At 45.2% G+C, this 25971-nt stretch overlaps 1 protein-coding gene and 1 non-coding gene across 2 annotated transcripts in view; both read right to left on the bottom strand.

The window, feature by feature from the left end:
- Window positions 1-6386: 6386 nt before the first annotated feature.
- The window catches only part of CNMD (chondromodulin), a 31461-nt gene continuing 11876 nt past the window's right edge, over window positions 6387-25971 (bottom strand). Inside the window, exons 4-7 of the mRNA XM_068984748.1 lie at window positions 22439-22552; window positions 17232-17385; window positions 11453-11622; window positions 6387-6599 (exon numbers count right to left, since the gene is read on the bottom strand). Coding sequence (XP_068840849.1) covers window positions 6387-6599; window positions 11453-11622; window positions 17232-17385; window positions 22439-22552 — 651 coding nt within the window. The remainder of the gene's footprint in view (window positions 6600-11452; window positions 11623-17231; window positions 17386-22438; window positions 22553-25971) is intronic.
- Window positions 22105-22176, bottom strand: TRNAC-ACA (transfer RNA cysteine (anticodon ACA)). The gene has a single exon. It is a non-coding gene; the product is annotated as a tRNA-Cys (tRNA).

The following is a 25971-nucleotide window of genomic DNA, read 5'->3' as shown; positions in this document are numbered from 1 at the left end:
CTGAGATACTGAATACTATATGAACCGCTTTGGTGAGAGTTGCATACTTTATTTTTGTAAACAGTATTAATACCTTTGCGGTCTTTCTGTCAAAAGCCATACTTTTTTTCTTGGAGTGGGTTTTCACTTTAATATAGGTAATGGAATAATATATAGAGTAGTACAGATAAGTGAAAAATTCACGTTCATGGCATCATACCCATGCTCATCAACGTTGAAGGCCAGGTATGTGCCAGACACGGTTTCCAAACCAGGGGGATGCACTGGTGAATGAATTCTCTGCATTCATGGAGCCTAGCTCATGGGGGAAATAGGCAGAGTGCATGTTAATGGTGTTAGCTAGATGCTAAGGGAGAAAACTGCATATGCAAAGAGGACAATCGGTGGTTGACACTTGATGTAGGAGCCCAGTTGAGAACTCAGTGAGCAGGTGATGCCTGAACACAGACTTGAAGGAAGTGGAGGGAGCCAGGAAGATACTTGAGAACCAGCACTGCCAGCAGAAGGAGCAGCGGCTGCTGGGGAGGCGGCGGGGCTGGGGTGGAGTGAGTGAGGGGAGATGGGGTGGGTGGAGGTGGTGGGGGCCTCCATCACCTAGGGCCTTGCGGGTGGTCCTGGTGAGGCGATGGTAGCTAATGCCAGGGCTCGCCCCAGCGTACTGTGAAACCCTGTTGTTCTCGGTGCTGTCACAGTTTATGTCTTCAATTTTTATTAAATGTACATGCAGTCAAATGTAGTTTATAAATCTAACGGGGATTGCAGTGGAATTTTACTCTGAACACCTGATGCTGTGAATGAATTTGAGTTACAGTTTATGACTTAATGGTTATATGTGAAATCCTTAGAGTCAACATTTTATTGAAATATTTATTTCTGTTCTCTTCACATTATAGGTGATATTACATTTCAGTTTAATCTTTGTTTAGCAAAGCTGTTTCCTGATCTGGAATCTAAGTATAGAAGACTAGATACTGAGGTGAAATTGGGTTAATTAGAACAGCTGATGATGAACAGAAACTTAGTAAGTGTGGTACAGGATTAGATGTTGAATAGAATTGTCAAAGATCAGCAGGCATGTTTTTATGGGCCATCTGGCAAGACTAGAAGTAGTTTTGGGACCTATACTCCCTTAAACATGTATTTGCATTCCATTCCTTGTCAACATGAGACAAAACAAAAATCAGAATTTTAGAACCAGAATGAATCTTAAATACTTACTTGTCTAAATCTTTAGTTTTACAAAGAAATTTTTTCTCAGACACACTCATATACTTTCTTCATAAGTGTTCTTTCACTTACACAGATAGAATTTAACTTATGTAAAACTTAAGCTATTTACCCCAGTCTTGAGCTCATCTTCTGACAACTGTCCCAAATGCCAGGCAACTAAAAATTACAGCGTTGGGAAGGTATTCTGTATAAGCTTGAGGGTGAACGACCTTTGCCTGGGAAGCTTGTTTCTTAAAATGTAGGCTCTCACTGCTTTCCTCCCGAGATTTGACGCAGTAGGTTTGTAGGGCCCAGTAAATCTGTTTATTGTGACCTGGTGACGTCAAAGTATGTGACCTGGGACCTTACCCTTAAGAAAGCGATTTCATAGAGTAAAAGATTGAAAAGGGATGTTATTAGTGCTCTTCATCTCTGATGTCTTATTTTTGAAAAATTATAGAGACAGGTGAAAAGCTACGTGGAATCTTGTCCTTGTGAAGAATCTGTTTGCCTCTAATGTAGATGTGAGGCAGAGGAGTGCTTAGTGGTGGTTTTTGTTCCTCTGTCAACAGAACCTTACGGTCATTACGATACAAGTCATTGAATCCATACAACCATGTGGTGCTGCACATGATGAAAATCTTTTTCAGTCAAGTGAAGCAAATTGAGACCATGTGGACAATATGCTATTTATCGTTGCTGAGATATTATTAAAATGGAGCAGAGAATACTAGAGTAGTCGGTATCCATGGAGTATATATGGAATATCATAGTATTGATTTAAATAAGGCAACTTCTTTAGCAACTGGAATATTCTCAGATGTATGATTACACATAGGTGCTAAATGAATTAAACATTATAATGCTGGTTGATTAAGTCAAGTAGGATGTGTGTTAGGGGAGAGCTTTCTGGAGCGGAGATCTTTCTCACTTTGTAGCTGTAGTTTCCTGAGCACCTTCTAGGCAGGAGTATGGTTTTAATTAAAAAAGAAACCACTTGCCTTTAAAAGCATAATTTCCTGCTGAGAGAAAGTTTATGCTAGTTAAGTTTATTCCAGGTCTTTGACTGTGTCAGTATAAAGTAAATCCATCATAAAAAAGATGGATAACGGTCTACGTTAAGGAAATAAATAGGCGATTGAAAAGAAAATTTTTGGTAAATAATCCACACCTTGGGAAGCCGAAGAACAGGAAGCTAAAGAAATCATGTTTTTAAGAAACTGCAAGTAAATGTGCAAATATAATGCTAGTTTTAAGAAAAAGTGTATAGAGAGTATTTCTTCCAGACTGTCTTATTGCTGTTAAGATTTTTGCAGCCGTGTTACAGATGAGAAAAAGGAGATTGATTCAATTGCAGAAATTTGATAGGAAGAGAATTTTTGCACAGGAGCAAGCACAGAAAGAACAGAAGTGTGACGTGACATCTGTAACGTTACTAGTGAACTCATAGAGGGAGCTTACAGTGGGGTATGCTTCTTAAAACAAATGGTATTTAATAACTTGGTGGTTAACCTAGGGACTTCTTCATAGCTTTGTTACTGATCTTTATCAACCTATGGTAATAACATAGATCCTAATAAAGACTGACTCTTGTATATTTGATTTAAAAACTATTAAGACATGGTAAAGGTTCAGTCAACAAAAATACCTTAGAAAATAGCATTAGCTATTGCTAGGTTAGGCTACATCAATACATGCGCAAATGCATATATAGATGTACTTACCTTTACACAGGAAGTCCCTAAAAATTGTATGTAAATTGATTACTTTTGAATGTAAGCATTTTAAATAAAATCTGTGGTTGACTCAATCAATACTAACTTAAACCGGTTCTGTAAATTTGATTCTAACATACTGGGCTTTTTCAAAGTGAAACCTGTATATGCATATAAAATATGAGCATGCATATATGTACAAAAGCCCTTAAAAGGAATTCAGCTATCTTTTATAAACAGCAAAACTCACTCTGCTTGTAAAACGTTTTTGCTAAAGTTTGCATAGTTGACTCAAATCTGCACCTCTCTGTCTGCATATGCTACTGGGGCTATCTGCATGTAGATTTTTGTTGACTCCCTCCTTCCGCTCAATAAGTCAGTTAACTTAAGAGAAAATGTGACATTTCTATAAAATAAATGTACATAAAACAAATCAGCATATTCAGCTTATGCAGAAATAAAAATTATTCCCACACAAGGAATTTCTACTTTGTAAAACTGTAGCTTGTATTTCAGACTGTAATAAAATCTGGTATAAGAACAACTGTTGAGTGGGTTAAGTGATTATTCTGAATATATTTGCTTTTTTAGTGTCAACAGTTATTTGAGGTGATGGTAGGAAGGCGGTTTAAGGATGAGGTTAAGGAAGTTTTTAACGTTGCAGAGGGGATTTGTTCAATGAGATATGTTAATGTGACGTGGATCACGTACTGAAACCCAGCAGTACTGTTTCTTCATGTTCTCTGCTGACACAGCAGCACCGATCACATCTAAGGCTACTGAGTCAAGATGGGACTTGAGGACCTTGAAGATGAACCTGTGGTGTCCTAAGGATTGGTCTGCCTCACCACTGAGGATTAGCTAAAGGACAGGTCGAGGTCAGCACTGCAAACTGGGCAGCGTTTGCAGCTTTGGACTGACCAGGTCAGAGGTCCCTTAGGGATTAGGAGCAGTTTGTGAAAAGTTTGTATTCTGCAGTGTCCTCTCTCCCTTAACCAAATATTCTTTGTACACTCAATTCTTCTCTTTCAAAATAGACCTTTAGTTTTTTTTCATTGAAAAATTTGAGTCTCTTTGTCATTCCTGCATTTAATCCAACTTTGACTTTCCCCTCTGTCCTTAAAAAGCTCAGAGCTTTTTCTCAGATGGTAAAGAATCTGCCTGTAATGTGGAAGACCTGATCTTGATGCCTGGGTTGGGAAGATCCCCTGGAGGAGGGCATGGCAATCCACTCTAGTATTCCAGCCTGGAGAATCTCATGGACAGAGGAGCCAGGTGAGCTACAGTCCATGGGGTCACCAAATTGGACGCAACCAAGCAACTACACTTGTTCTTTTTTGTCCTTAAAATATCCATGTTTTCCCCTGCTATGTTGAATTCCTTAGGTGCCAAGTGACTTTCATAACAGCATAATCCCATTATCTATTAAATAAGTTATGCACCTATATTTCATTTACTTGTGATGCTTTGAAGAGGGAGCACGTTGTCAAGAGGCAGCCTTCCTTCCCTTGTGACCCGCTCTCCCCGCTAAGTCTGGCACCCTTCAGTTCCCACGTGGAAAGCTTCCAAGGGGCTCCATGTAAAGTGGAAACAACCAGCCTCCTCCTTGCCCAAAACCTTCCGTTGGTTTCCTTTGCCTTCTGTGCGTGTGTGTTCAATAGCTAAGTCATGTCCGACTCTTGGTGACTCTGGACTGGAGCCCTCCAGGCTCCTCTGTCCACGGGATTTTCCGGGGAAGAGTACTGGGGTGGACTGCCGTTTCCTCCTGTTCCTTCTTCCCCCAGTAAACTCAGAGTTGACATGCAGTATTGTTTGGAGCTTCTGCCTCCTTTTCCGTCCTGACACGCCCGCCTCAGCTTGAATGCTCCGCTTCCCTGCTTAACCGCACAGCCTCATGCCTCTACTGGAACTGCTCTCTCTGCCTGGAATGCCCTTCCCGTCACCGCCTGGCCGACTCCTGCTCATCCTCGAAGACCCATTGAAGGCCTTCTCTTCCCCAGAAGCCCAGTGCTCCCAAGTCTATCAATGCCTTTGGTGTACCGCAGCGCAGTCATCTGCCTCATGAGAGCACAAGCACTTTTGGGGTGGGATCACTGACTCCCGTCTTTTTTCCTCTTTTATTTGCAGAGGCAAGGACATACAGGCTGCGGGGTGATGAGGTGGGAGGTGGTGTGCATAACCATTGGCACTGACTTGCTTAGTAGAGGGGCAACCATTTTGAAAATGTGAAATTTGTAGCTGCAGGAAGTTGCTGCCGCCTGAACAGTGTGGCCATACATGTCAGTGTGTCTGTCCTTCATCCCTTTTTTCTCCAAAGACCTAACTTGCTGTTCATCCCATTTAATGTAGGTATATGGGTGTTCGTCTGATAACCAAGTCTGAAAACTAGATGTACAGTAGTAAGGTGTCTTTAGACTGGGACTGTTGGGGTATCACAACCTTTCATTTCTCTGAATCTTTGCATTGTTTTAGAAAACTTATTTTCTTTAGGAAGGTTTTTAATCTCTTAAAACTATGAGAGTCAAAACTAAAATGTCAAAAATACAAAATCCCTGTTCATCTTCCTGATGTCTCAATTTTTAAAGACAGTCCTTGGTCCTGAGATTCGCCATTCCTCCTCAGCCGTGTCTATCAGACAGCGCTGCCTGTGTTACTAGGAGAGTAACTCAGCTGGTAACTGAACTATGTCAGCAGCCCAGCTTGTACTACAAAGGTAGAAATCATTATGCTGCTTCGAGCCCGAAGACCACTTAACTGAAAGCAGATTGCAAGGGACGTGAAGACCTGGTTTCAGAATGTCGGTGCAGGTGCTTCCCCACAAGCCTGGTTAGCCCTGCTCTGCACTCTGCTCTTTGTCCTGGTGCTCTCCTCTCGGACGTGACTCTCAACAGGCCAGCCTCCTATTCCCAGGACTTCCCGTGAGCTGCCACCTTCAGGGTTAGGTTTACTCCCAGGTAGATTTCATTAGATATCTTATTTTGTCTCTTATTTTTATCTGGGAACTCCGGGGGCACATTTGCAAGACTAGGAAAGAACAGTAAAGATTAAGAAAAACAGGAATTGTGAGCAAATAACAACAGAAGCCAATCGTTTTAGTCAGTGACGATTTAAAAGGAACTCAAGTGTACAGTTGAGATATATTGTAAGTAATTTTTCATGGTTATTTCAAAATAGCTTGGTAAGGAAGGCTTAAAAGCAGACCTTCCTGGCAAAGAAAAGCAAAACAATAGCAAGTAATAAAAGGATTATTATGATATTTTAGACTTAAAACTACCCTCTCAGTACATGTGCGATTCTGAATAAAGTTCTGTAAAGCAGTTGAGAAGTATTCTGTTCAGTGTCTCGAATACCGTTGCTCAGATGGAACATAAAATACTATGGTCCCTTTAGCTTCAAGATGCCCCAAGCTTTGGTTGTCTCTGGAGTTTGACTTCTTCACAGCACCTGCTCCCTGAAGTGCTTTCACACCATGCCTAGGATGCGGGCCACCCACCAGCTACAAGGCATGATAACTCTGCAGGCTGAACGGCAGCCCTGGTAGTTATAGGGCCACGGGTGGTAGCCCCCCAGGGGCTCGCAGATCTTCTGGCAGTGGGTGTAGCTCCTCCTGCATTCTATACAGCAGATTCCTTCATGATCCAGTCTGGGGTCGAATGTCACGCTTTCTCCTTCCTGCTGCTGTGAAATAAGGGAGAATTACTTGTGTTTCCTTCATGAGGAGACGTTTATAGCACACATTATTTTAAAATAAGGTCTTAAATGTCTCGGTGGTACCAGCAATCACTGTTTTCCGTAAGGTGCTTTCAATCTTTAAAACCTTATCATTCAGAAACTCTTCTAACATGAAGGAACTTCCACCCTGCCTGATTGGTCACTTACAGGAAGAATTTTTTTTTTTTTTTAATGTTACGGTAAAGTTTCTCCATTCCCAGGTGGCACTAGTGGTAAAGAACCCACCTGCCAATGCAGGAGACAAAAGAGTCGGGGGTTCCATCCCTGGGTCAGGAAGATCTAGAGGAGGGCATGGCAGCCCACCCCAGTCTTCTTGCCTGGAGAATCCCATGGAGAGAGGAGCCTGGCAGACTGCAGTCCATGGGGGCACAAAGAGTCAGGCATGCCTGAAGCGACTCCGCACGCATGAAGCTCCCTTACGCCTTCAGTGAGCCATGGTTGCCGCTCAGCAGTGGCTCAACTTGTCCTAAGAAGGAAAATAGGAAGGAAGCCTGATTCAAAAGTAGCATTTCTGCTGCTGCTGAGGCCCCCTGGCATCTTGTAATAATGGTTTCCAGGGCTCTGGGGAGCATATTTGGAATTCACTGGTCCAGGCTAACAACAGATTGCTATTCCACTTGCACTGGCTGAGAACACTTACCAAGTCGTCTAGCTTCTGCCTTCGTGTAATGTAAGGGTCTGTAACCCTCGGGAAAGGGCACCATTTATTGTGTAAAGATTGAAGACCTCAAACTTTACCTGCTAGTTTGTGTGTGCCATGATGATAGTTAACTACAAACTTGTACTGAAGTTAAAAGTCACCTTGTTACTCACGTGCTCAGTGGTGTCCAACTTTTGTGACCTCGTGGACTGTTTGTACCCTGCCAGGTTTCTCAGTCCATGGGATTCTCCGGGCAGGAATACTGGAGTGGGTTCCCATTTCCTTCTCCAGGGGAGCTTCCCGATGCAGAGATTGAACTTCTGTCTCCTGCATTAGCAGGCAGATTCTTTTACAACTGAGCCACTTGGGAAGTCCCAGGGTCACCTACAGAACCCTTTTCAGTGCTGGAAAGACCACAGAACTGGAAGAAATTTGGCACCTGCCAAATTGTGTATCTGGGTTTCCTTTTCATGAATTTCTAGGGGTATAGATTCTATATTCTCTTTATTATGGCATTGCATTACAATGGGGGGGGGGGGGGAAGTCCGTATCAATAATGGAAATACTTTATTCAATTTAAAGCTGTTTCCTGGAGGAACAACTTGGCGGAGACGCAGCACCAGAGCACCAACATAGGTTAGACTTCAATGAGCCAAGTGAACTTAAGCAACCCTATCACCGTTTCTGGTATACTTTTTTTATTCAGCTATTTTAGGGGTGGGGGGCATTCAATTATAAGACATTTCAGACCGAACTGAAAAGTGGAGAAAATTGTGTACTTGAACATCATCTGGATTTGACAATTGCTAACCTGTTGTCAAGTTTGATTTTTTGAAAGTATTTAAAATTCTAAAGTAAATTTAAAGAGACTTGAGAGCATTGTGACATTTCACCCATAAATGTTAGAATGTTTCTCCAAAATAAGATACTTTCCTGCACCACACTGCCATTACCACATCTCACAAGACTAACAATTCCTCAACACCATCCAATAAAGCTTATGTTCACATTTTGTCATCAAAGTATTTGTCTTACTAACAGCAGGTGTTTTTTTTTTTTTCAAATTTTTCAGACTTTCCATTTCCTCCTCCAGCTTTATATCTTGAAAAAGGTTCACCTGGGACAGCAAAAATAAAAAACTCCTGATTTGAGGGGCTTCTCAGGTGGCTCTGGTAAAGAATCCACCTGCCAGTGGAGGAGACTCAGGAGACTCAGGAGATGCAGGTTCAGTCCCTGGGTTGGGAAGATCCGAAGAAGGACACAGCAACCCACTCCAGTATTCTTGCCTAAAAAATCCCACGGACAGAGGAGCCTGGTGGGCTCCAGTCCATGGGGTTGCAAAGAGTCGGACACGGCTGAGCGCACACGCGCACACAGGGCGGGAGGAGCCAACAAGCCTGCCGGCTGAGGCATCTGACCTGAGGGGCCAACAAAAGTTTGTTAGGATTAAAAAGTTGGCAGAAATCTCTGGTTATTGAGATATTTCTGAGATACTTCCTTAAAGGGATAAGGAAAGGACGGAAGTCGTAGGGAGATGTTCCTGCTTACAAGCTCAACACAAGAAAGAAAGAAACTGCTGTGTGGAAGTTTTTGAGGAACACAGATCCCTGAAGTCCGGAAGCAGGGCGCAGTTGCATCCTACCCACCTCCTGTAAAGGGGCTGAAGCCCCTCCTAGACCCAGGTGCAGGGAGGCCAGCTGCCTGGAGAGTAAACGAACTTCTGTTTGTCTCTTCAATTCCTTTATTCTCTCAGCTTTTACCATGGCGTCCTGAATCTTCTAGTAAGCCTTGGGTTACTTCAAAAATACTTTTTGCTCTACGTCTTTTTAAAATATTAGTCTAAAATGACAAACTAGAAAATAACTTGCAACACGTGATACAATAAAGGACTGAGGAGGCTACACAGGAAAGAAAATGCGCAAATGACTTCTCCGTGTATGAAAAGATGCTCAGCCTTACAGATAATTAAAGACTGGCCAAGACAGGAGACGCAGTTTTACACCCAAGACTGTTTACGAAGTTTGATAATAAATGAGGCCTTGCATTACATTTGAAGACTTGTAGCTGCCTTCCCTGGAAGGCAGTTTAGTGTCCTCCATTAAAATGTAAAATTCCCATCTACCGTGACCCAGTAAACCCACATGCGTCAGTACTTGCGCTAAAAAGTGAGAAAGTGTTCATCACTCAGTCGTGCCTGACTCTGCAACTCCATGCACTGTAGCCTGCCCGGCCTCTCTGGCCGTGGGTTCCCCCAGGCAAGAATACTGGAGTGGGTAGCCTTTCCCTCCTCCAGGGGATCTTCCCAATCCAGGGATCGAAGCCTGGTCTCCCGCATTTTAGGCAGATTCTTTACCGTCTGAATGGGAGATACCCAGGACAAGAGTAACTCTCCCAGGCAGCTTAAAATTCAGGATTAAATATCTGAATAGGAAAGGGTAGGTGGGGATGTAGATCTCTTAGGCAGGGTCAGCGACTTCCAGGAGAGACGAGTGGACGCTTAGAAGAACACATTGGAGGTATGATTGTGATGAGGTTTGTCTGAATGTGGTGCGGACTTCACTCTCCTCCTATGATGAGTCCATCTTCCCTGGTTAATGAAACTCCTGGGGAGGGGATTTATGACAATAGAATTCCTTCTGGAGGATTTGTCTTTAGGCAGATAAGGGGAGTTCAGAGAAAGACTCTCTGCACTTGCAGTTTTTTAAATGCCTACAGCACAGAGCCACCAGGAAGGGCTTTTCTAGTGGCTCAGCTGGTAAAGAATCTGCCTGCAACGCGGGAGACCTGGGTTTGATGCCTGGGTTAGGATGATCCCCTGGAGGAGGAGGGTATGGCAACCCACTCCAGTATTCTTGCCTGGAGAATTCCATGGACAAACGAGCCTAGCGGGCTACAGTCCATGCAGTCGAAAAGACTCGGACACGACTGAGCGACAGAGCACAGCACACCACCAGGGAAGTCCCATTTGTGCTAAAGATATACTCCCTTCATGTACAAGAAGGGTGGATAAGACTAATAGCTAACAGGCAGCAAGTTCGTACTTCCTGTGTGCCACGCACTGTGCTAACAGCTTCATCTGCATTACCTCACATCTTTCCCATACCCTGCGCAGGGGGTACTAGGTATATCCTATTAATGGTATTGGAGGAATATTTACATGCCCACCAAAGCAGAACTGTTTAAATTTCTATACATTTATCCACACAATGGAATACAAGGTCACCATTAAAATGAATGAGGTGGATCCATGTAAGAGAGACAGTGGAATTCCTAAAATACTGTATTGTAACTGGAGAGACAGCAAAGTAAGGAAGTTATGCACGCTCTTTTGTGTTAAAAATGTGTGTGTGTGTACACTTACGCAGAGGGAGTGGGCAAACAGCCATTGTTAATAGACTGCTCGGAGGAGGGTGTCTGTGGTAGAAGGCAAATTCACTTTTCATTGTATACACTTAAAATAAATGCATGTATTTTTTGCTAACTAGTTAAAATACTAGTTTATTATTTAGTTAAAACGCTAGTTACACATAAGTACTTATTTTTCTGATTTCACTCCCTACAAAGTAGAGTAATGATAAACTACACTTTGTTGAAGATTTGAGAAGTGTTTAGCATGTTGGTGTCATCCTTACAAACACCAGGTCTCAAGGTTTCCGTCTGAAGCATTCGATCCCCTATGTGAGTCTGTCTCCCGAATGGACTGAGTGCCCTTGAGGGCAGAAGTTACTCCTGTGTGCACAGGGCCTGGAAAAGAGCAGTTTCTCAGCAAAAGTCTGATGACTGGATGACTATCGTGGAGATAGGGGGAAAGAGTATTTCAATCTGTGTGCTGCCTGCAGGGCACATGCTTGGAAATATTTTTAAATAGTCAAATTCCTGATGTGAATAGGTCTTCATGAATCTGCCTGTGACTCAAACGAGCAGAGCCCAGAAAACCACCTTGAATAAGGAGTACAACCCATCAGGATTTTACACTACAGAAGTGATGTTACCCTCACTTATAAACTCTGCAATAAGCAAATTAAGATGTATGTGAAATAATCGAATAGAAGTCTCCGTTGACTGCTGAGTGCCTTGAGCTCTCAAGCAGAGCCACGCAGCTTCGGCGCTGGGTTTCACACGCCCGGGCGAGTGTGGGGCAGACGCTGGCACTCACGTGGTAAGGGTTGTCTGGGTTGAAGGGCTCTGCGTCCTCCTGGATGCTGGGTCTGGTTCCGTTGTTCGGTCTTCCAGGGCCTGGGGTGCCCTGTGGGCCGCTGCGTAGTCTTCTTGTGGTCGTTGTGGTAACGATTTTTCTTACCAAGTCTCTTCTTTCTCTCTGGATTTCTACAAAAATACGAAAACAACAACAATAAAACTGCTGTGAGTTATTTCCTTTATTTCGTTAAGGAAATTCTGTGTTTATCAGGGTGAAAAGCATAAGAAAAAGATACACAAACACATGAGTAGATCCTATCCTATTTAAATATACACATTTTCTTAAGACCGAAGCACGTTTCAGGCTGGGGTTTAACATCAGGTAACCAGACTTTGGTTTATAATGCTGAGGCAGATGGTGTAAGGCAACCAACAGAACCCACTTGCGATTCCCTTCCTCAGCCTCCCTCTACTTCTTGGTCAGTGGCTCAGTCATGTCCTACTCTTTGTGACCCCTTGGACTATAGCCCCCCAGGCGCCTCTGTCCCTGGGCTTCTCTTGGGAAGAATACTAGCGGATTGCCATTTCCTTCTCCAGGAGATCTTCGTGGACCAGGGGTTGAACCCGAGTCTCTTGCATTGGCAGGCGGATTCTTTACCACTGAGCCACCAGGGAATCCCCTGCTTCTCCTTAGGGGCTGAGAAAGTAAAGTAGCACTTTCCCCCCTAGCCTCCCTTGCAATTAGGACTGGCCAGATGGGACCTAAGCAAAATATGCTATTGCAGTTTCCAGGAAAGTGTTTGTTCTCTTGGTGAAAGGGACAGACACAGCTTCCTCCATCTGGTTTACCTTCCTTGAATGCAGACGTGATATCTGGGTTATGTGACTAGAAGTGATAGAATGATGACAATCCAGCATGCCTCACGTAGCAGACAGTAAGCTACAAAGAGAGTTGATGATAGTGCCAAAAACCTACCTCCAGGGTTCTAGCTGTATGAAAATAGTCAACCTGTATGTATTTGTTGAAATCACTGTTGGTTAGCTATCCTGTTATTTGCAGCCCTATGCATTCCTCCTGGATTTACAATATATGTATAATTTCCAGTTTTAAATTTACAGTTTTTTCAGGAGGTTTATTATTATCTTGGTTGATTCTTTTTTGAAAAAGTTATTTATTTTTGGCCATGCTAGGTCTTCACGGCTGCTCTTGGGCTTCCTCTAGCTGCAGCAAGTGGGGGCTCCTCTTGGTTATAGCGGCTTCTCTTGTTGCTCCTCATGGGCTCTGTAGTTGGCCACGGCATGTGGGATCGTCCCAGACCAGGGACTGAACTCGTGTCCTCTGTACTGGCGGGCGACTTCTTAACCACTGGACCACCAGGGAAGTCCTTGGTTGATTCTTTTGCAAATTCTGGGATAGAATAAGCAAACACTTTTATACACAAAGGCATCCGATTAGCAGATGCAGAATAGAAGATGCAGTTGTTAGGCCTGAAAAGACCAAGTGACTCAGCTGAGATCACAGAACCGGTGGCAGACATGAGTGCCTCTGGCTTCCAGCTCGGTGCCTTTGCTCTCCACTCTGCCTCGTGGGTCCCATGGCCGCTGAGTAACAAGAATGGAGAGAGGACCACAGGGGTGGCTTTGGTGTCTCTGCGAGCCTCAGTTTCTTTTTCTCTAAAATGGGGATAATAGTAGTATCTAGCTCACAGGGTAGCGACAGAGGTCATGAGAATTTTGTCTCAGGGTTTTAGCATAGTGTTTGGCATGGAATAAGCCCTCGAATGTTAGGGGATGATGATATGATGCCATGTTATCTGTGAGGGTGTGGTTGTGTGCCCAGCTGTGGATAGCTTCCATGGGTAGCCTCTTGGTTTCTCAGGCAGGGCTGGAGAGGCATTGGGGAGACCTAGATTCAAATCTCAGACTCCATTTCTTTTTTTTTTTCTAATTAAAAAATTTTTAAAAATCAGCTGCACTTCTTTTAATCAATGACCTCAGGAGAGCGATTCAAACTCTGACCTTAGTTTCTTCATCTATAAACGAAGAGTATGACTAGTTACCTGGACAGTTGTTAGAATACAGTGTGTGTTAGGTTGCTTCAGTCGTGTCCGACTCTTGCAGCCCCATGGACCGTAGCCCGCCAGGCCCCTCCGTCCACGGGTTCTCCAGGCAAGAACACTGGAGTGGGCTGCCATTCCCTTCTCCAGGGCATCTTCCCGACCCAGGAATCAAACCCACGTCTTTTACATCTCCTGCCTTGGCAGGCGGGTTCTTGACCACTAGCGCCACCTGGAAGCCTGGGTAGTTGTTGGTTAAGATGAAATAAGGACAAAATGGGAAGCTGCGGCACACAGCCCACGGGCAGCAGACCCCGGCTCCCCGCCCCTTCTCTCTGAGCTGGTCCGGTCACTCCCAGGGCTCTGACGGTTCAGCTCTGTGATGCTGATGACCTGCCAGCACATAGCTCCGAGGGTAGGGGCTGCTGGACCCTGGTGCTGGGAGGCTCTATTAGAACTAGGTGGGGGGATCCCGGCATCCTCGGAAAGGGTTTATTTTGTTATCTTTCTTGTAAAATACACTGCATTTATGGGAGACTGGAAAGAAAATCCCTCACTTTTAATGTCTAAGTTATTCCATCCTGTGACTACACCAACATTTAATTTAATTCTTTTCAAATCTGGGGGCATTTAGGTGATTTCTGCTTTTCTGCCGTTGTGTATAATATGTATAATTCTTGGATGGATGGGGTGATGATTGAATACCTACGATGTGTGATTAATACTTAATGATACATTACTGAATATTTCAGAAGGGATCACGCTGTTGGAGTGTGAGGAAACAAGTCACAGCTCTTTTTCAGAGGGTGAAGGTTCTCATTTTATCAGCCATCCTCAGCAGTGCCAATAGCATCGTCCTCCCAACTCTGCCCCCAGACCCCCTGTCCCACGCTGTCCTTTTTCCATAGCACCTTGTGTGCGTTAAGTCACTTCAGTCGTGTCCAACACTTTGTGGTTTCTTTTTTTTTCTAATTAAATTTTTTAAAAAATCAGTTGCTCTTCTTCTAATCAATGACCTCAGGAGAGCGATTCAATCTCTGACCTTAGTTTCTTCATCTATAAATGGGGAGTTACCTGGACAGTTGTTAGAATACAGTGTGTGTTAAGTTGCTTCAGTCATGTCCGACTCTTGCAGCCCCATGGACTGTGGCCCACCTGTCCACAGGCCCCTCTGTCCACAGGATTCTCCAGGCAAGAACATTGGAGTGGGTTGCCATTTCCTCCAGGGACCTTCGTGATCCAGGGATTGAACCCACGTCTCTTTTATCTCCTGCCTTGGCAGGCAGGTTCTTTATCATTAGTGCCACCTGGGAAGCCCCCCATAGCACCTTGGATTGTACCGAACAATTTTCATATTTCGGTGTATATTCAGTGTCTCCTCTAGCTATGGTGCAAAATTCCAAGGGGGCATGGGTTCATCAGTGCATTCCAGGTGCCTAGAACAAGTAAGTGGCACATAATAGATGTGCCAATCACCGTTGAATGAATGAATGAAGTCTCTGGGTAAGAGGCATGTCCTCAAACAGAAAGTGATTAGAGAGAGCTCTACCATGGTGGCAGAGTTGGAAACTTTGTCCTTTTTTTTTTTTTAAAAGACTTTTTATATGGGCCATTTTTACACTCTTTATTGAATTTGTTGCAATATTGCTTGTTTTATGTTTTGGTTTTTGGCCAAAAGGCATGTGGGATCTTAGTTCCCCAACCAGCGGTTGAACCTGCACCCCCTGCATTGGAAGGCAAGGTCTTAACCACTGGACCACCAGGGAAACTCCGAGACTTTTGTCCTTGATTGGAAAAGGTGACAAGGTATTGGAGAAGGAGTTCTTGGGTGATGGAAGGCCCATTCCATGTGAAGACAGGTGGGGAATAAAAAGCCAGAAGTTGTAAGTGGCCAGAGGTGTGAACACTCACTGGAGCAACACCCAGGATGTGCTGTGCTAAGTTGCTTTCGTCATGTCTGACTCTGTGCAAGCCTATGGACTGTAGCCCACCAGGCTCCTCTGTCCTTGGGATTCTGTCCGGGGTTAGACCCAGGACAGCAAAAGCAATGGTCCGTTTGGCAGCCCTCCTTCCCAGTCCCCTAGGGTGCGGCAGACACTGTGCAGAGGATTCTCTCTCACTGAGCCTGCCCGTGGCCTCAGAATTCTGAACCTGCTCTTCCAGACAGCTGCTGCCAGTGGCTTACAAACTGCATCCTATTTGCTTTGCCTGGGCTAAAATGTAACCACTTTATCCAGGCTTTGGAACTGAATACGACTTGTGAACTGGAGGAATGAGTTAGCCATGGCAGAATGAGAAGCTGGGACTTTCTAAGCCTGGCATGTGTTTGTCAATTGTGGTAAAATATATACAAAACTCACCATCCTAACCAAAGGATACAGTCAGGCATTAAGTACATTCACACTGCTCCGCAACCATCAGCACCATCTATGTCCCAAACCTTTTTCATCTTGCAAAACTGAAGGCCGAACGCATGAAACGGTCACTGTCTGTCCCCCTCTCCTAAGTCTGGTGGTTCTAATCCCCAAATTCTCTGTATTTCCATGCTGTTCTCTGTGTTCAATGTAACTTTCTGAGAACGTAGCCCATCTAAGCTGTGCTAAGAAGGGGGCCTTTTCCCCACCAATAAACCGGAGGTGCACAGTTGGCCTTTGAGAAGTCAGTGGGGTGACTGTGGTGGAAATCAAGACAGTAGATATTCCTGGTGGCTCAGTAGTAAAGAATCCGCCTGCAATGCAGGAGACCTGGGCTTGATCCCTGGGTTGGGAAGATCCCCTGGAGGACAGAGCAACCCGCTCCAGGCTTCTTGCCTGGAGAATGCTATGGACAGAGGAGCCTGGTGGGCTGCAGTCCCTGGGGTCACAGAGAGTCCGCGCTGGGGACAGACGGAACCCCGGGGAGGAGCCTGGCTGCAGGGCTCACCTGCCCTGGAAACGGCCCCAGGTGTACTCCGACCTGCTCTGAAACCAGGAGCCCTTCATTTATTTTTCTTGGACTTGGACGTGGGTGTACAAGCCTTGAGGAATCTCAGCCTGTGTCCACAGCTGCTTGTGGCTATCCCACAATGCAAGGTTTAAGCATAATTAAGATTTGGCAGGGGCTTCCCTGGTGGTGCAGTGGTTAAGAATCTGCCTGCCAAGGCTGGGGACATGGGTTCGATCCCTGGTCCGGGAGGATCCCACAGGCCACGGGGCAACTAAACCTGCGTGCTGCCACTCGGGAAGCCTGTGTGCCTAGAGTCTGTGCGCCTCAACAAGAGAGGCCACTACAGTGAGAAGCCCATACACCGCCATGAAGAACAGCCCGCGTTTAGCAATGACGACTCACCACAATCAAAAAATAATTAAATAAATCTTTTACAAAAAAAAAAAGATGTGGCAGTAGGCTAGATTCTTAGTCCCCTGATTCTCTGCGTTAGGGATAAAAAATGTAAAATTGCAAAGTGCAATAACGGAGAGGCGGGCAGAGCAGAAGCAGTGGGAATGTCATAAATAAAGCCCACAGGTAAGGCCCAGGGGTCCCAGGCCCACCTGCATCCCGTTGCCCGCTGCTCTGGCCCTGCCCTGTGACAGTCACAGCCGCCCTTCCCTCCCTTTTGGTGTCTTGTGCTGATTACTGAGACCCTGAGCGGTGTGCCTGGCTTAGCTCCTTGTCACATGCTCGAACCTGTGAAGAGGCTCACAGGAAACCCACGCCGGCTGGGAGTGGTCCAAGCAGCTTCCAGAGAATTTAAAACGTTACCTTTTGGGTAGGTTGGTTTAAGCCAGAAAATAGGAAGGTCGCCGCAGAGTTCTAACACTTTGGAACTCAGGAAGCTGTTGTCCTTCACGGGCTGGTCTCCAGCCACCCAGATGAGAGAATTTTCTTCGTATTTAACTGGCATGATCTTGCCTTCCTGTAAATGAAAAGGAAATGCGTGGATCAGAGAGGGCAGAGGAACATGCTGTGTATGAAGATTCGTGTGTTGGTAAAAGGTTATTCTGCCCTATAAAAATGAGTTTAGGATTAGCAGATGCAAACTGGTATATACAGGATGGATGAACAAGAAGGTCCTACTGTAGAGCACAGGGAGTTATATTCTCTATCCGGTGATAAACCACAGTGGAAAAGAGTAGGAAAGAGAACAGATATATGTATAACTGAGCCGCTTTGCGTACAGCAGAAATTAACGCAACTTTGTCAATCAACTATACTTCAATAAAATTTAGAAGAAAACTTCACAAGATTCCAAAGGCGTGCACACACACACACACACACACACACTCTGAAGTCCTCATCTCTTTGTAGCTCTTTTCACAACATTCCACACCCCTCACGCCATCCTGCCTTTGGATAATTCGAAGGTGTGAATCTGAGCGTCTTAAGTAGAAGTGAAAATTACTTGTTGTCAACTTTGAGATTTCAGTTAATCTGATATTTCTGATCAAAGATGCTTTGGAGGAAAAGCGATTGAACGGACTCTAGAATCCAGTAGAGGAGAGAAGCGTCCTTCGTGTGAAGTCAACGTCCTCTGGGGCCTTGTTCTGCTGCTTCCAAACCACAATAGAAAAAGCCAGTGATTGGTTCTTTAACGTCTTCAGTTCAAAGTAGTATTTAACATAAACCATTTCTGCATTTCCCAGCTATAACAAAACGTATCTCAGATGTTCTTTGCATCAAGTGCACCACTGAGATTTCAAAGCTAAACCCTGGATTTTCTTCTGCAGCGAGATGCTGAGAATGGTTTGATAGCCCGGGAGACAAATTTATTTTGCCAGGTTGCACCTTTCATGTATTTATTAGTTTGCAATAGGTTGGAGAAATTAAAATGTTTTCTCCTGATTTTTTAGCTAAAAGCAACACTTCATTTATGCTTTCTCCCTCAGGCTTCTGGCAGCATTAAAACAACTTAAAGTTATTGGAGGCAGCGAACACGCAGGTAATCCAGTTATTCACCTGAAATTAAATGGCTCCATCCAGGAAATGAATGCTCTTTGGGTAGAGTAGCTTTTAAAAGTTATACAAAACTGATGAAAAATGCATGAGAGCTAGTGGTACATAAATCTACCCCATCATAATCTGAAGTGCATGGGGACAGAGTGGGGTGATAGGGAGAATGCATACGCGTGAAACCTACAAGCTAGGAGCCTTAAAGAAAAGTGCGTGCACATACTTTCAGCTGCTACCCCATCTCCTTCCTCCTTCCCTTCTCTTGCAACACAATCCTGCTTTTGTTTGAGGCCCCAGGAGAGACACCTGCTTTCTCAGACTCCCTGGCAGCTAAGGGTGCCCATGTGACCAGTTCTAGACAATGCAATCCATGCTAAAGTGTGTGGAGGGAATGTGAGGCTTTCTGATTTTCCTGAGTCCAGAGAAAGCATGGTTGGCGCTATTCAGCATCTTCCTTCCTTCCTTCCTTGACTGCGTGGTTGATGTTTAGAGCTGGAAGTAAAAAGCTGCAAAAATAAGAGATGCTAGCCATGGAGACAATGCCTGGGGTCACCTACTTCCAAGGAGAAAAAAAAAACAATCCTTATTTGTTGAAGTCACTCTAAGTGTCATGCTCAGCTGTGTGTGTGTGTTCAAGCTCAGTCATGTCTAACTCTTTGCCACCCCATGGACTGCAGACCCCCAAGCTCCTCTGTCTTTTCCAGGCAAGAATACTGGAGTGGGTTGCCACGCCCTTCTCCAGGGATCCTCCCAACTCAGGGATCCAACCCACATCTCCTGCATTGCAGGCAGGTTCTTTACCACTGCAACACCTAGGGAAGCTACTGGCAGCCAACACATTCCTAATTCATGCAAACACATTGTCTGAATTTGGTTTTGTCCACCAGAGAATCCACCACGCCCCATAGAAACAACTAAAACACGGGGAACAGAATTTACTTCTGTGACCTCAGTAAAGAGTCAGACAAAGATTTAAGTGCAAAGCCATTCACCAAAGTGAATTATATCTGCATTCAAAAAAATTTTTTTTTAATTATTATTTTTGAGAGAATGGAAACTTGAAGATACCAATATTCAAGAGCAAAAGCCTTTTAAAATTATAGTCATATGATTATAATTTTAAATTTTCATTCATATAAATGTTTAAAAAGTATTTATTTATTTGGTTGCACTGGGTCTTAGTTATGGTATGTGGGATCTAGTTTCCTGCCCAGGGATCAAACCATAGCCCCTGTATTGGTAGTTTGGAGTCTTAGCTACTGGAACACCAGGCAAGCTTTAATATCGATTAGAAATTATAATCATATGATAACATACAATAATCCATTATCACCTACATTTTGGAAGACCTAAAGTTAACTGTGGTGTTGGAGAAGACTCCTGAGAGTCCCTTGGACTGCAAGGAGATCCAACCAGCCCATCCTGGTTGGATCAGCCCTGGGATTTCTTTGGAAGGACTGATGCTGAAGCTGAAATTCCAGTACTGTGGCCACCTCATGCGAAGAGTTGACTCACTGGAAAAGACTCTGATGCTGGGAGGGATTGGGGGCAGGAGGTGAAGGGGACGACAGAGGATGAGATGGCTGGATGGCATCACTGACTCTATGGACATGAGTTTGGGTAAACTCTGGGAGTTGGTGGTGGGCAAGGAGGCCTGGCGTGCTATGATTCATGGGGTTGCCAAGAGTCGGACATGACTGAGTGACTGAACTGAACTGAAAGTTAAGTGAAACTAATAAGGATGTGCAGCAGTATAACTTCAATTATAAAAAGCATATCACACACATTGTACATGAAAGTTTACCAAAACACTAATATTAGTTATCCATGGATTTTGTAACTCTGGGTGACTTTCTACTCTGTCCTTTGATGTATTCCTGAATTTCTATAATGACAAAGTGTTATTTTTAAAAATCAGAAAAATAAAAAACCAAAACAAGGCCTTGTTTTTTAAAAAAAAAAATCCGAAAATGTACTGCAAAATTTTTTTTATGCTATATCTCAGGACATGCAGGAATTGGTTCCCCTGACCAGGAACTGAACCCACGCCCCCTGCCCTGGAAGTGTGGAGTCTTAACTAATGGACCACCAGGGAAGTCCCTGTCCTGCGGCAAACTTACGATAAGATCTTGGTCAGTTAAGATCTGGTTGGGAAGTTGGCTGTTTACGTCTACTCATGAGGGAAACGTTGAGGATTACAGTTCATTAAAGGTTTCATAACAGAAGCTGAGTGATAAGACCATTGAAAACGTAATGGGATAAGAGACGTGCAAGGTCAGAACAGGCGGTCTCGGTCTCGTTTGTAGACTCTGTATGCGTGGGTCCAGACTTGTGTCCCGAAGGGTGCAGTTCAGGGGCCACAAACGAGCTCGTGATCAGAGGAGAGTGATGGGAGGGGTGAATGGCTGCGGAAGTCGGGAGTGGAGGAGATACTGAGGACATGCTGGCCAACTTGAAAACTCACAGTGTGTTGAGACACTTGGGCCTACTCCTAGGAGAGCAAACAATCGAGCAGTTTCCAGGCACCTCTGCTTACTCTTAGTTTTCTTCATCTGCCTTTCGGGAGCTGATGCCTGGCTCACCTCCCTCTTGGGGATCCTGGAAGGATCAGAGGTGATCATAATAAAATTAAGACTCAAAGCAGCATCCGTTTACTCATTATCTAGCGAGTGCGGGGCCATGGGGACAGAGTGCACACCCTAGTTTGCAGACGACAAGACTGAAGCTTAAAAACTTGATGCCACATTCACAGCAAGTGTCAGAGCTGGGACTTGAACCCACATTGGATTTCCAAAGTCCATTTTTCTTCCATCCTGCCCTGCCACAACTCAAATGGAAGATGACAATGAATGTGGCTACTTCATAAGCCCTAAAGCACCGAATCAGTGTAAGGTATTACTGTTAAATATGTCTGTGTGCAATTCTTAATGCAAGCTTTTATAAAACCAAGCTCAAAGGCAAGCTATTAATAATAAATGGATGAAATATGTTTAAAGAACCTCACAAGCCTGATACATAGGAAAGGAATTCTATATATGTTGAATAGCCTCATTGGGCTGAACTTGAACTGGTGGGAAGAAATTGTAGGGGGAGCCATTCAGCTCAATGTTGGCAAAGCGATTAGAACTTCCTCCCAAGATGTTGCCTGACACACAGGAAAGGAGAGCCTGGTCAATGCTTCCAGCAGAGGCTGAGTGATCAGCTATGGGGAATTCTCAGGAGGACTTCTCCCCCGGCTAAGTTGCACTGAGGCTGGAGTGAGGCTTCAGGCTCCTGAGCCCCTTAATGATCCCAGCACCTAAAGTCCTTTAAGTTGTGCTAATCTCTGATCAGTTCCCTGCGTGCGCACTAAGTCACTTCAGTTGTGTCGGACCCTTGGCCACCCTATGGATTGCAACCCTATGTGGCCACCAGGCTCCTCTGTCCATAGGATTCTCCAGGCAAGAATACTGGAGTGGGTTGCCGTTTCCTTCTTCAGGGGATCTTCTCCACCCAGGGATTGAACCCGGGTCTCCTACCTCTCCTGCATCAGCAGGTGCCACCTGGGAAGGCCCTGAAGTGAAGTCGCTCAGTCGTGTCCGACTCTTTGCCACCCCATGGACTGTAGCCTACCAGGCTCCTCCATCCATGGGATTTTCCAGGCAAGAGTACTGGAGTGGGTTGCAATTTCCTTCTCCAGGGGATCTTCCCAACCCAGGGATCGAACCTGGGTCTCCCGCATTGTAGGCAGACGCTTTACCGTCTGAGCCACCAGGGAAATCCTAGCAAATAAGGGCCATGTCATGACTGTTACCCTTTATGTACTTTAAAATCTGGTTTTCCAGAACCTTCAGTTACACAACATCATGTAAGAATGATCACTTGGAACCAACGAGTAGGACCAAAGTAATTTAAGTTCTTTGTCAGGGAGGAAAGAGAGCTTATGTTCTGGTCACAGACCTGTCCAGCAACTAGAGACAGGAGGGGTGTGCCTTCAGTGTGCCCAACATGCCTGCTGTGTGGAGCCGGCTGGTACCCACCAGTTCAGAGGAGATGCTCTGCTTGGTCATGGTGTCCACCTCCGGGATGCGAGCCTTCACCTGAGCTTTGATGTAGCACTTCTCCCCTCCGGCAAAACGGATTCCTGTGATGCCCTAGGAAACAAAAGTTTATCCATTCTCTATTCATCCATTCATTTATTCAGTGTATTGAGCGTCTACTGCGAGCTACGTACTATTCCAGGTGCCAGGTACAGGGATGAACAGAACAGATGGCATCTCTGCCCTCATAGAGCTTACCTTTCAGGGTTATTTACCAAAAATAAAAAATAGAGATAAAGTCAGGTGGCGTTAAGTGCTATGGAAGAAAATAAGGCAGAGTGTGGAAATAGGAGTGACAGGAGATGGTGCTTTATTTTTTATTTTTGGCCATGCTGTGAGGCATGTAGGATCTTAGTTCCCCAACCAGGGATCGAACCTATGCGCCCCCTGCAGTGGAAGCATGGGAGTCTTAACCACCAGACTGCCAGGAATGTCCTAGGAATGGTCCTTTAGACAGTCCAATGGGGAGGCTTCTGTCAAGGTCTGACTCTGCGCCGAGAGGCAGTGCGTTCATTGCTCCACTCATCCCGCAAGCTCAGATGAAATGCCGTCTTCTCCCTACAGGTTTCTCTGTCCAGCCCAGGCTAAGGGGGCTCCCTTTCCTCTGACTTTCCGAAGCCCTCCCATCTCCACCCCTCATTTGGCACTCAGTTCTCAGTGCCCTTGTGTCTTGTGAATGTCACCTCCGTACTCAACTCTAAGCCTGAGATCAACCTGAATCTCTTTTTTGTTTTTGTTTGATGCTCCCACAGAAGTTCTCAGAAGATGCTGGTCCAATTAACGAATTCCATGAATTCAGATTCTTCTTAAGTTGTTGAACCCAGAGGAAACAGTAGCTTTCTACCACACTGGGAGCTGAAGTTTGCTCCCAGAGCTTATCCAAGGACTTGGATGTTTTGTTTTTGTCCCGTGAGATATAAACAATGTCTCCCCGTCTGCCTAGGGACTGGCCTCCAGGGAAATCTCAGCTGCAAGGCTCTGGTCTTAGCTGACAGCTCGGCACCGATTCTGCCCACAGAGTGCGTCAGGCATAACGTTATGTTCTGACCCAAGAGTGTTTACTTTCATTTCTGGTTAATTTCATGACTAGTGAGTGGCCAAAACCAGTATTAAGATCTACAAATTATATGCCATAACAATGTAGGCACCAACACGAATGTGAAATTCTCAACTGGTCAGTCTTCTATTGCGTTGAGACAAATGTCAGGAAGACACAGAGCTTGTTCTAATATATCAATACCAGGGAGTGGGAGGAAGAAAAGCCTTTAGAAATCTAGGGGCAGGATTCAGCCCTCCTTTTTTTTTTTTTTTTTTAATATTTTTTCTTTTGGCCTCGCCATGTGGCACGTGGGATCTTAGTTCCCTGATCAGAGGTTGAACCTGTTCCCTGTGCGGTGGAAGCTCAGAGTCTTAACTGCAGGACCAGCAGAGAACTCCCAGCATTCAGCCCTCTTAAAGGAAGAATGAAGTCACACATCAGTCACGCTGGAGGATCTTCATGGAAAGTTACACCGAATGGAATCTCAGAGCCAGGCGTCCTGCAGACGTGGGTGGGCGACAGATGGGAGAAGGAACTGCTCCTTCCTCTTGAAGCTCCTCATCAGTTCTCTTGCGGCCTGATCGACCACATGCATGTGTAATGCATCTCATTCCTCCCAGCGTCACCTCTCACCCAGAGGGAGGAGGAGGCATGAGCCCGCATCCCCAAACCTCGACAGAGGAAGAGCTCTGGGCTTACTGCAGAGGCTCTCGATGCTGCACCAAAATCACATGGTGAGATTTTAAAAACGCAGATGCCTGGGCCTCTCCTAAAAGATTCCCATTTAACGGGCTTGTGGCTGTGCCCAGACATTGGCATGCTTAAAAGTTCCCCGTGTATTCATGATGTCAGCTGGGGTTGAGGACCCCCAGTTTGGGGAGAAAGAGACTTGTTCCGGGTGTGTGTGTGTGTGTGTGTGTGTGTGTGTGTGTGCACTTAGTCTCTTAGTCATGTCTGACTTTTTGGGACGTCCTGGACTGTAGCCTGCCAGGCCCCTCTGTCCATGGGATTTTCAGGAACACTGGAGTGGGTTACCATTTCCTTCTCCAGGGGTCTTCCTGACCCATGGATCGAATCCACAAAGATTTAAAGTAACTGAAATAGCCTGCTCTGCACCGAATGTTTGTGTCTCTCCCACCCCTCACCTAAATTCATATGTTGAAACCTAACGCCCAATGTGGTGGTACCTGGAAGTGGGTCTTTGGGAAGGGTGAGATCATGAGGCTTTCCATGTGGTACTAGTGATAAAGAACCCACCTGCCAAGGCAGGAGACATAAGAGACTCAGGTTTGATCCCTGAATCAGGAAGATCCCCTGGAGAAGGAAATGGCAACCCACTCCAGTATTATTGCTGGAAAATCCCATGGATAGAGGAACCTGGCAGGCTACAGTCCATAGGGTTGCAAAGAGTTGGACATGACCAAAGCAACTTAGAACACACGAGGTCATGAGGGTAGAACCCTCGTGAATAGGATTAGCGTCCTTTCCCCAGAGAGCTCCTTCCCCTTCTGCCTCGTGAGTAGGACAGCGGGAAGACAGGCTTCCATGAGCTAGAAAGCAAGACCATCCCTAGACAGGCAACCTGCTGGCACTTGGACTTTGCAGCCTCCAAACTATGAGACACACACTTCTGTCGTGTAGAAGTCACCTAGCCCACGGTGATTTGTTGTAGCAGCCTCAGGGTACTAAGGCACAGCCTCTGGACCCAAGTTCCCTCTGCACTAGTGACTCACAAACTTTTCCTTGCAGCCGAATCATCTGGAGGACTCATGAAACAAAATACTCTGTTGGTCCTCCCACCAGAGTTTCTGAATCCGGGGGTCTGGAGTGAGGGCTAAACCGTGTGCTGCTGCTGCTGGTGGCCTAAGGAACACACTTGGGGAACCACTGCTCTCTACCATGCTGTCTCCCCAAGGTCAGTTGTGCTTATTCTACATGTAAATCTATGGCACATGGTTTGAAAAACGAAAGTTTGGGGAGGGGGATTACTGCCTCTGTTGCAGTGAAAAGAAAAGAAAAAAAGAGGAATGGGTTTTTTTCTTTCCCTTTCCTGAGAACAAAGAAGATAAAGAAAACAGGCCTGAACATTCCTAGTTTTTTACTTTAACTGCTCCTAACTCTGCGTGAGTTGGACCGTGAAGAAAGCTGAGTGCCAAAGAATTGATGCTTTTCAACTGTGGTGTTGGAGAAGACTCTTGAGAGTCCCTTGGACTTCAAGGAGATCCAACCAGTCCATTCTGAAGATCAGTCCTGGGTGTTCATTGGAAGGACTGTTGCTGAGGCTGAAACTCAATACTTTGGCCACCGGATGTGAAGAGTTGACTCATTGGAAAAGCCCCTGATGCTGGGAGGGATTGGGGGCAGGAGGAGAAGGGGAGACAGAGGATGAGATGGCTGGATGGCATCACCGACTTGATGGACATGAGTCTGAGTG

Source organism: Capricornis sumatraensis, chromosome 12 (genome assembly GCF_032405125.1).
Source record: "Capricornis sumatraensis isolate serow.1 chromosome 12, serow.2, whole genome shotgun sequence".
NCBI lineage: Eukaryota > Metazoa > Chordata > Mammalia > Artiodactyla > Bovidae > Capricornis > Capricornis sumatraensis.
Note: the sequence above shows the minus strand (reverse complement) of the source record. Positions and strands in the feature narration are given on the sequence as shown.